The sequence below is a fragment of the Alligator sinensis genome, unplaced genomic scaffold (assembly GCF_000455745.1).
Source record: "Alligator sinensis unplaced genomic scaffold, ASM45574v1 scaffold978_1, whole genome shotgun sequence".
In the NCBI taxonomy this organism is placed as follows: domain Eukaryota; kingdom Metazoa; phylum Chordata; order Crocodylia; family Alligatoridae; genus Alligator; species Alligator sinensis.
Window position 1 is genome coordinate 1,567,040 of NW_005842220.1, and position 10,470 is coordinate 1,577,509.

A 10,470-nucleotide genomic window follows, 5' to 3' on the forward strand; every position below is an offset into this window, starting at 1 on the left:
TACATCTCCGACGTGCCTCCAGAAAATAAGGGAGGCACATGGAGCACGTCGGGCAGTTCTACCTGGTGGCAGCAGGCAATTTATCTCCAGACTGCCACTGCTGTAAGGTGGAACAACCCCCTGTGCATCTTACCAGGAAGCACATCAGATCCAATCAGGGAAGAGCTGCAGCTGAAACATCTGCCTGTATAAGGTCACATGGGACAGTCCCACCTGGCCTACATGGATCTGTTTCCAGGAGATGCTATGCAGAATCAGACTGGAAAGGGCTGTGATGAAAGAACATGCTCCTGTCACAGCCATGTCCTGATGTGGTTCTGTAGGAGGTATACAGCACAGTTCCACCTGGCAGTAGAATTAATATAATGTAATTATAATGATCTAATACAGGGATGTCATATATAGGGCCCATGGACCAGAGCCAACCTGCAGAGCCACTGTATCTGGCCCACCAGGCTACTGACAGGCAACAGGAAATTGGGGGGCATGGCTTAGGGAGAGTGACCTGCTGCAGCCCTTGCACCCCGATGGACATGACAATCCATGGCAAAAGGCCGAGCAAGGGCTGGCATAGCCCTAAAAGCCCTCCAGCTACTTGGCCCATCACTACTATCATGCTCCCAGCTCTGTGGCCCCCAGCTTCACTGCCACCTCATGCCAGCCAAAAGACCCTCCACAAAGCAGTTGGTCCAGCTCTAGGATGGGGAATGTGGCAGGTATTGGAGCTGCCACCACATGCGCCAACTACCACTGGGAGGAAGCTGGAGACACCGCATGCACCAAACAGGAGCTGATGCTGCCACCGTCAACAGAACCACTCCATGCCAAGGGCTGGATCCACTACACGAGCCCTGCATTTTGGATCTGGCCCGGGGCAGGAGGCAAGTCTGACACTCCTGATCTAATCAGTTAACAACATATTAATTAATAATATAATGCTAAAGTCTATGTTATGATATTTGTAATATATTTATATTTGATTTTTCGTGTTTTTTTAATAGGGTGCCACTAAACTTCAAAAAGTTGTGGAGATGCCTTGAGTCCAAGAAAGATGAGAACTACTGTGCTAGACAGCAATGTTATAAAGGACTACTCAGAGTATGGACACACACACTCACATTTAGAACCCTTTTAAATGGGCAGCAGCTTTTACAGCCTAATTGTTAGTTACAGGCAAGATGCGAACACTGGAAGTGTAACATAACTGTTCCACCTTTAACTGTTTTATCCAGGGTTAAAAATTAGAACCATTTTGCTACACTTGCATCATTCACAGCTTGTCCACACCTAAAAATCAATATAACAGTTTCTGCCCTTGTGAAAATTCCTCTTTGGAGAGCGCTCCAAATGCAACTCTCCGAGGGTATAAACATATGTACTCCAAACTGCACTTCCTGACATTTAAGTTCACAGAAAAGGAGTTGGTAAATAGTTGTTCTGTTCACTGTGAGCAGGATGTACTCAACAAGCAGCAAAGACTTCTCCAAAAATAAGGAACAGTCTAACCAAGGACATCAGGGCAGGAGGGATGAAAAGAGCCAGGCAGATAGCAGGTGAATGAAGTGGGGAACAACCCACAACCAGCACTAATTACCTCAACTGAACTCAACTCCCCAAGTTATAGAATCATAGAAAGTTAAGTTTGGAAGGGACCTCAGGAGGTCATTTAGTCCACCCCCTGCTCAAAGCAGGACCATCACTGAGACTAGATCATCCCAGCCAAAGATGTCTACCGAGGTTTTGAAAACCTCCAAGGATGTAGCTTCCACCACCTCTCTGGGTAACCTGTTCCAGTGTTTTACTACCTCCTAGTGAGAAAATCATGGCACTCTCTGACCAGTGGTGTCCTCCAAGACTCTGTCCTTGGACCGGTTCTCTTCAACATCTTCATCAACGAGGTGGACATTGGTGTCAGAAATGCACTGGCCAAGTTCACCAATGACACTAAACTTTGGGGCATAGCATCCACACCTGAAGACAGGCTAGTGATCCAGGCTGACTTGGATAAGCTTAGTAAGTGGGCGGATATAAACCTGATGACATTCAATACAGAAAAAATGCAAGGTACTCCACCTTGGGAAAAATAATCCACAGCACGCTTATAGGCTCGGCAGTGCTATGCTCGCTAGCACCACGGCTGAAAGAGACTTGGGGGTCATGATTAACCACAAAATGAACATGAGCCACCGATGTGATGTCGCAGCTGGTAAAGCAAACAAAACTCTGCCTTGCATCCATAGATGCTTCTCAAGTAAATCCCAGGATGTCATCCTCCCGCTATACTCGGCCTTGGTGAGGCCGCAGCTGGAACACTGCATCCATTTCTGGGCTCCACAATTCAAGGCTGTCGAGAAGCTTAGGACAGTCCAGATGAGAGCCACACGCATGATCAAAGGGCAAGAGAATAGGCCTTATGATGAGAGGCTGAGAGCCATGGCACTCTTCATCTTGGAAAAAAGTGCACTCAGGGGGGACCTGGTGGCTGCCTATAAGTATGTAAGGGGTGTACATCAGAATCTGGGGGAACATCTGTCCACCAGAGCACTCCAAGGGATAACAAGGACCAATGGTCATAAACTTCTCCGTGACTGTTTTAGGCTGGACATAAGGAAAAACTTCTTTACTATCCGAGACCCCAAACCCTGGAATAGACTCCCTCCAAAAGTGGTGCAGACACCTACTCTGGACTCTTTCAAGGAACGTTTGGATATTTATCTTGCTGGGATCCTTTGACCCTAGCTGACTTCCTGCCCCTGGGGCAGGGGGCTAGACTTGATCTTCAAGGTCCCTTCCAGCCCTATGAATATATGAAAAATTCTTCCTAAAATCTGACCTAAACTTCCCTTGCTGCAACTTGAGACCATTGCTCCATGTTCTGTCACCTGCCACCACTGAGAACAGTCTAGCTCCATCCTCTTTCAAACCTCACTTCAGGTAGTTGAAGGCTGCTATTAGGTCCCCTCTCAGTCTCCTCTTCTCCAGACTAAATAAGCACAGTTCCCTCAGTCTTTCCTCAGAAGTCATGTCCCGCAGCACCCTCACCATTTTTGTTGCCCTCTGCTGAACTCTCTCCAATTTGTCCACATCCTTTCTGTAGTGGGGGGTCCAAAACTGAATATAGTACTCCACATGTGGCCTCACCAGTATTGAATAGAGGGGAATACTCACTTCCCTTGACCTGCTGGCAACACACCTATCAATGCAACCCAGTATGCCGTTAGCCTTCTTGGCAACTAGGGCACACTGCTGGCTCATATTCAGCGTATTGTCCACTCTAATCCCCAGGTCCTTTTCTGCAGAAATGCTGCCCAGCCAGCCCCCAGCCTGTACTAGTGCATAGGATTGTTACATCCTAAGTGCAGGACTTGGCACTTGTCTTTGTTGAACCTCATGAGATTCTTTTTGGCCCAATCCTCCAATTTGTTTAGGTCACTCTGAATCCTAGCCCTACCCTTCCCCCAGCTTGGCGTCATCTGCAAACTTGCTGAGGGTGCACTCTATGCCATCCTGCAGGTTGTTGATGAAAACATTGAACAAAACTGGCCGCAAGACTGACCCCTGGGGTACTCCACTTGATACCAGCTGCCAACTTGACACTGAGCCATTGATTACTACTCTCTGAGCCTGATGCTCTATCCAGTTTTCTATCCACCTTACAGTCCATACTTCCTTAGCTTGCCTGCAAAAATGTCTGGGAGACCATATCAAAAGCCTTGCTAAAATCAAGGTACACTGAAGGTATTACTCACTGCAGCTGAAGTCCTTGGGCCAGCAGGAGAAACCAGGGGGGCTAAGCATGGAACAGGGACCTGTCTGCTACCACCACCAACCCCAGTTCCCCACACAGCTGCTCCCTGCAGCTGGAGACCCAGAGCCAGTGGGAGATATGGTGGGAATAGGAAGAGCAGGAAGCCAGGCATAGTGCAGGGAACCACCCACCACAGCCAGTCCCCAACTGAGCCCAGCACTCCACACAGCCACTTCCTGCAGCTAGAGCCCCAGAACCAGTATGCTGGCAAAAAGCAGGGCTCTGCCTATCGCTGCCATTCCTGGTCAAGCTCAGCACTTGGGAGTCTCTGGGCTGGCAGGAGAAACTCAGGGGATGGATGGGGGAAGGGAGGGTCAAGCAAGGAGAAAGGACTGCCCACCACTGCCTCCAGCCAAGCCTGGCACCCTGCATGCTTGCCCCACAACCCCTAGCCAGAACGTGGCAGGGGTGGCCCAGGGACTCCATCCACATCCAGGTCATCCAGGGACAGTGGCACCAGGCAGGTCCCCCTTCTTCCTGTACCTGTTGCTGAGGGTGCCAGCTGAGAGAAGCAGCTACATAGGGTGCCAGGCTTGGCTACGAACAGCCAGGGGAGTCCCTGCTCTCTGCCTGATCACCCCAGACCCAGGTTTCCCCTACCAGCCTGTGGGGTGGAGACCTCAACTGACCTCACCAGTGCTGACCTAAGCAAAAGAATTACATCCATCTATTTGCAAGTATACAATGACCTGTGATTCTTCCTGTTTCTTCCCCATGTCCTTCACATTAGTATATACACACTTCAGATATCTAACTGATTGTCCTATCTTACCCCTAAGAACACTACTAAGGGTTCTGCTATTGCTTCCCCCTATTAATTTTTTATCCAGGTCCCCTAGATCTTTACTTACCCTCTTGGCTACTGTCCCCATCTCCTGGTGAATCTAGTTTAAAGCCCTCCTCATTAGGTTAGCAAACCTGTATGTAACGACTCTTCCCTCTCTTCAGCAGCTGGAGGCCACCTCTTCCCAACAGGCCATCTTCCTGGAACACCACCCACAGCTGAAGAACCAAAGTCCCACTGGTTACATCATCTATGTAGTCACATTTTAATGCGTCTTCTCCTGGCCAGGCCTTTACTCTTCACTGGAAAGATTGATGGGTAAACTACCTGGGCCCCATCCCGTTCACCTTTGCACCTACAGCCATGTAGTCACTTCTGATCTACTTAGTCACTCTGGGCAGTATCATTAGTAAGCACATGGATGAGCAGCATGGGATAGTAGCCAGAGAGCCAGATGGGTCTCAGCAACCTTCTGGTTGGCACCAGACTTCCCAAGCCAACAGATCAGGCTAGCAGATGAATGCCTCCATGCCCCACAGGAGGAAGTTGCTAACCACCATCACACGTCACTTCCTCTTGGTAGTAGTGGTGTCGATCTTCTCCACAACTGCTAGGGGAGCATGGCTTGGACTCTCCTACCACTGGAGTGGGCTCCTTCTCCTATAGTGTCAGGGCTTCAAAAACTTCTCCAGCTGAACATCCACAGGTTCTGAGGAGTGCTGTCTTTTACCAGAGATAACAAGCTTTCAGGTTTCACCTTCCAGTATACTTACATCTTTTGCGTCTTCCAATAGTCTCTTGCTGTCCCTCTTCCACAACCATTTCAGTGGTCAAAGTATGATTTATTGTTTTCAGAGTTGGGGGTGGAAAAAAGCATATTGTGTGTGTGTGTGACTGTTTGTCTTCTCACACCCATGTTCCAAATGCTTACTCAAGACAGAAGCTGGTGATCGGTCCATAGCTAAGAGAAAAATCTAATTTCATAAAATGAATGGAAGCTTGCTCAATTAGAAACCAACTAGCTGTGAAGTAGCTGAGATTCTAGCAAATTAATTCTTCATCAAATTTGGCGTCACAATGAGTTTTACAAAGACTAATAGAATCAAGAATGCCGGAAACAAGTTTGTGGGATCCCAGAGATAATCAAAGCCACCAGCACCAACCCTAATCACCAACAACCTGACAGGATGATTAATTCAAAGGCAGTCTGAAAGACATAATTCCATTTGAAACACTGGAAATGTATGAACACAGACTATATTTGATACTTTGGAAAATTACACTTTCCCTCTAATTTGCTCACATTAAATTATATGAGGGGAAAAATTAACCGTAGCACAAAATATGTCCTCTCACCTGAATGCACACATTCAGAATTTGTGCCAACTGGCTGTATTAAGTACGGGCATAAGAGGGAGATCTTTATTCTTCATAGAGAACACTCCTCTTTCCATTGAAGCACTGCCACCTAGTTGCACTCTTAAGACATACAACTACAGAAAATTACATATAGCCTTCTCAAAATACCAATTTATCAGGCACCAATACCAAGTTACAGTTCAGATACAGAATTTATCTTTTCAAAGTATGTGACAAAATAGTTAAAATGTCTATTCTACCTTTTTGATGCCATTAAACCATCCTGCAAGAATCTGCAATGAAGCATCTGTACTGCTTCTGACACGACTGAATTCCTCCAGTTTAAAATGCTTCCACTCAAAGAATTGCTGAAATACCTCCTCGGAGTCATCTGCTTCACTAAATTCACCATGCATTGCCTCCAGCGAAGTAGACAGTCTCTGTAAAGAGTAAGCAAAGAAACAGTACACAAGCAAAGAGAAAAGAGCTTGGTGAACACTGCACTATAAATAGTTGAAAGACATGAAGTATAAAAATAAAGTTAAATTTGTGTACTGAACCATTGATTCATTTTTCACTTGTGGAAAAAAAAAAATCTAATTCCACATATTATTCAGCTGACAAATGAAACCAACCTACTAGTAAGGACTGCAGATCAGTTCCTTTCCTTTTGGAACTGGTTGTGCTATGTCTACCGAAAACTCTAGTGGCAAAAAAAGGCTTTGAATCATGAAGACATACACAGCCGGGCTCCTGCCTTTCCAGTCAAATCCTCCAAGTAAATCAATCAACAAATAAAAACAGGCTGGAGAAAAGAAAAATGAAAAAAGGGACTATAATAAAGGTAATTACTGATAAGTAGTTTTCTTTTCCACTCTCCTCTTCCCCATCAATAAAAAAATCATGTGGATATGGCAGAGCATGTGAAAGTGAAAGAGAGCAAAAAAGATGCATCTTAGATTTCTTCCTAGAGCTGCCCAAATGCTGAAAATAATTCCCTTTCACTGTGGGAAGCAAAATGTGTCAACAAGGCAGCTGACTTACAGTACTCAACTGATGCCCGACTTCAAGTGAAGAGGAAAATTTGGGATCAGGATAGAATTTTCACTTAGGTCAGACTGGTAAACTACCCCAATGCACTTCCCATTCTTCTGTCGCACCAGGAGACCAGCCTGGCTAGATTACAATCTCTTCAGTGAGTTGAAACTCAAAAAAGGAATCCTACAAAAAGTGGAAACTTGGTAATAATCCTAGAGAAGATTCGAATAATATTGCATGGACATGAAGGGAGAAAATTAGGAAGATCCAGGCATGAATTAGAGATGTAACTGCCAAAGAAGGAATTCTACAAATATGTCAAAGAAAAGACTTATACTAAAGAAATCAAAGGTCACTTACAAAATGCAAAAGGCAACCTACTTATGGATGACACAGAGAAGCCTGAAGTATTTAATGTCTTATAGAAATTAGAGAGAGGAAGGATATGGACTTTTCTCTCTGGCCACAAGGGACAGGACTAGGAGCAATGGCTTCAAGCTACAATAGGGAAAATTTCAAGACACAGGGATTCCAAGACACCTGCATCACACAAAGCAACTGCAGTCAGAGAAGCAGAAGGGCATGGGACAATTCAGACACACAAGGAGTTGATTCTGCCCACAACTAAAAATGACACAGGTCACCTGGGGAGACCTCCAACTGCGGGCACAATAGGAACAAAGAATGCTACGAGTAGCTATAGTTTCTTGCAAAAGCCACTTAGAAACTCCTCCTTGCTGCTGACAGGCCAGAGGGAACCCAGGATAGAAGCATGCTCTTGCAGTAGGCCTCTCTCCTAGGACAAGCCAGTACATAAAACAGGGGCGTAAATTAGCAGAAGAATCCCAGAGGCTGAAGGGAGCTGTGCAGCCAATGGTTAAATACCTCCCACTTCATTCCAGTGAGGGCTAGGACAGATCAGGAGAAGCCCTGAGCTTCCTCCCTTATGGGTATGGGGTAACAGTATTAGAGCACATGAAACAAATGTTCAGCAACACAGGAAGACCACCCTAATGAGAAATCTCAACCAGGATGCAAGGTCTGAGTGCAGTTAGATGTCCTCTTACACTCATTTTCCATAAGATACTTCCCTCTCAACATTTCTTCCTAGCTCAGAGGTCAAAAACATGTCACCTACAGTTTTCAGGAAATGAAAAGACTTTAGAGAAAGGAGATTCGCTACATACACTCCTTGATAGCAGCATTTGTCAATTCATTACTTACTACTACATACAATCATAGAAAATTAGGGTGGAAGGGACCCAAGAAGCCATCTAGTCCAACCTCCTGCTCAAAGTTGGATCATCCCTAACTTTATCATCCCACATAAGGTTTTGTCTAGCCAGGTCTTAAAAGTCTCCAACAATGAAGACTCCACAACCTGTCTGAGTAACCTGTTCCAGTGTTTTACTACCCTCCTACAGAGAAAGCTTTTTCTAATATCTAACCTAATCTTCCCCTGCTGCAACTTGAGACCATTGCTCCTTGTTCTGTCATCTGCCACCACTGAGAAGTCTAGCTCCAAAACTGGACAGTGCTCTAGATATGGCCTCAATAGTGCCAAATAGATGGGAAGAATCACTTCCCTCAGTCTGCTGGCAACGCTTTTTTACTAATGCAGCCCAGTATGCCGCTAGCCTTCTTTGCAACAAGGGCACACTGTTGGCTCATATTTAGCTTATTGTATAATGTTACCCCCAGATTCTTTTCTGCAGAACTGGAACTTAGCTATTTGGTCCCCAGCCTGTACCTGTGCATGGGATTGTGGGGATTGCCCAGCCTGTTCCATCCTAAGTGCAGGACTTGGTACTTCTCTTTATTGAACCTCATGAGATTTCTTTTGGTCCAATCCTCCAATTTGACTAGGTATATGTGAATCCTAGCCCTACCCTCCAGCTGACTCTTCCTAATCACCTTCTCCTCCAAGTGCTTAGAAACAGATTCCTTAAGGACCTGCTCCCTAATTTTTCCAGGGGCAGAAGTGAAGTTGACAAGTCCGTAGTTCCCTGGATCCTCCATCTTCCCTTTCTTAAAGATTTTCACTATGTTTGCCCTTTTCCAATCATCCGGGACCTCTCCTGACCACCACGAGTTTTCAAAAATAAGGGCCAGAGGCTCTGCAAACCACATCAGCCAAGTCACTCAGCACCCTCATGTGCATCGCATCTGGCCCCATGGACTTGTACATATCCAACTTTTCTAAACAGTCCCTAGCCTGTTCTTTTGTCACTGTTGGCTGATTACCTCCTCCCTAAACTATGGTGCCAGGTGCAGTAGTCTGGGAGCTGAACTTGCCTGTGAAGACCGAGGTGAAAAAGGCATTGAGCACTTCAGGCTCTTCTGCATCATCCATCACTAGGTTGCCTCCCCTATTCAGTAAGGGACCCACACTTTCCCTAACCTTCCTCTTGCTGCTGACATACTTGTAGAAACTCCTCTTGCTACCCTTCATCTCCCTTGCTAGCTGTAACTCCAATTGTGCTTTGGCCTCCCTAACTGCATCCCAGTATGCCTGAGCAATACCCTTATACTCCTTTCTAGTCCCTACATGCAGATCTACTACCCAATTTTGATGCAGAAATGGATGCAATTAAGTGTTTTTTTATGATCTCTATTCAAGGGGGGGGGGTGAGTACGCATGTACATGGTTTTTTACACAATAAAGTGTACTCCCTTCCTCCCCAATGACAATCAATAAAAAAATTATCAGTTGAACTACAACTTGATGCTGCTATAGCAGGGGTAGGCAATTATTTTACCTGGACAGCCACTTAATTGGTTTTGTCCTCTTGAGAGCCACATCTCTTTACTCCACTTCCTGGAGATGTAGACTAGGCCTATGTGAACAGGGAAGTACTCAGTTCGGATTTGGCCGATTCGGAGGACAGCAATTCAATTCGGTGATTCGACTTGATGTCCCCATTCGATTTGGCCAAATCCGAATCAGAGATTCGGCGCCGATTCAGATTGACCAGAGAGAGGCAGACACAGCTGAGTGGCCGCAGGTTCTCCCGTGACTCCTCAGGCTGTGCCTGCCTCTCCCTGGGCGGGGGGAACCACAGGAGAAGCCCCCATGGCTGCCCTGTCCAGCCCCAGCCTCATGGCACTTTAAAAAACAAAACCAAACAAAAAAAACGCACTCTCTGACTGTAGCAGGGGCTTTTGCAACCATGTGGCAGAGGCCCCCTATCTCCCCCCTCTCACCCAGCCCCACCCCTGATGGCTGTCCCACCTGGCCTCAGCATCCTGGCAATTAAAAAAAAAAAAGCCCCACACTCACCGACTGCAGCAGCAGCAATCAGGGCCTCTGGGGGCACATGGCAGAGCCCTCCTGGGGGGGGGTGTTTTAATTCCTGGATGGATGGGGCTGGGTGAGGGCCATGGGGGGTGGAGGCAATTGGGGTGCAGAGGGACTCTGCCAGGAGGCCTGAGAGCCCCCACTGACCCTGCTAAGTGCGGGGCTTTTTTTTTTTTTTTTTTT

At 46.5% G+C, this 10,470-nt stretch overlaps 1 protein-coding gene across 1 annotated transcript in view; it reads right to left on the minus strand.

Annotated features, from left to right (window-relative positions):
- The window catches only part of STK31 (serine/threonine kinase 31), an 89,434-nt gene that overhangs the window by 29,050 nt on the left and 49,914 nt on the right, over nt 1-10,470 (minus strand). The window contains 1 exon segment of the mRNA XM_006027041.2: nt 6,212-6,391. Within this exon segment, the coding sequence (XP_006027103.1) occupies nt 6,212-6,391 (180 nt within the window).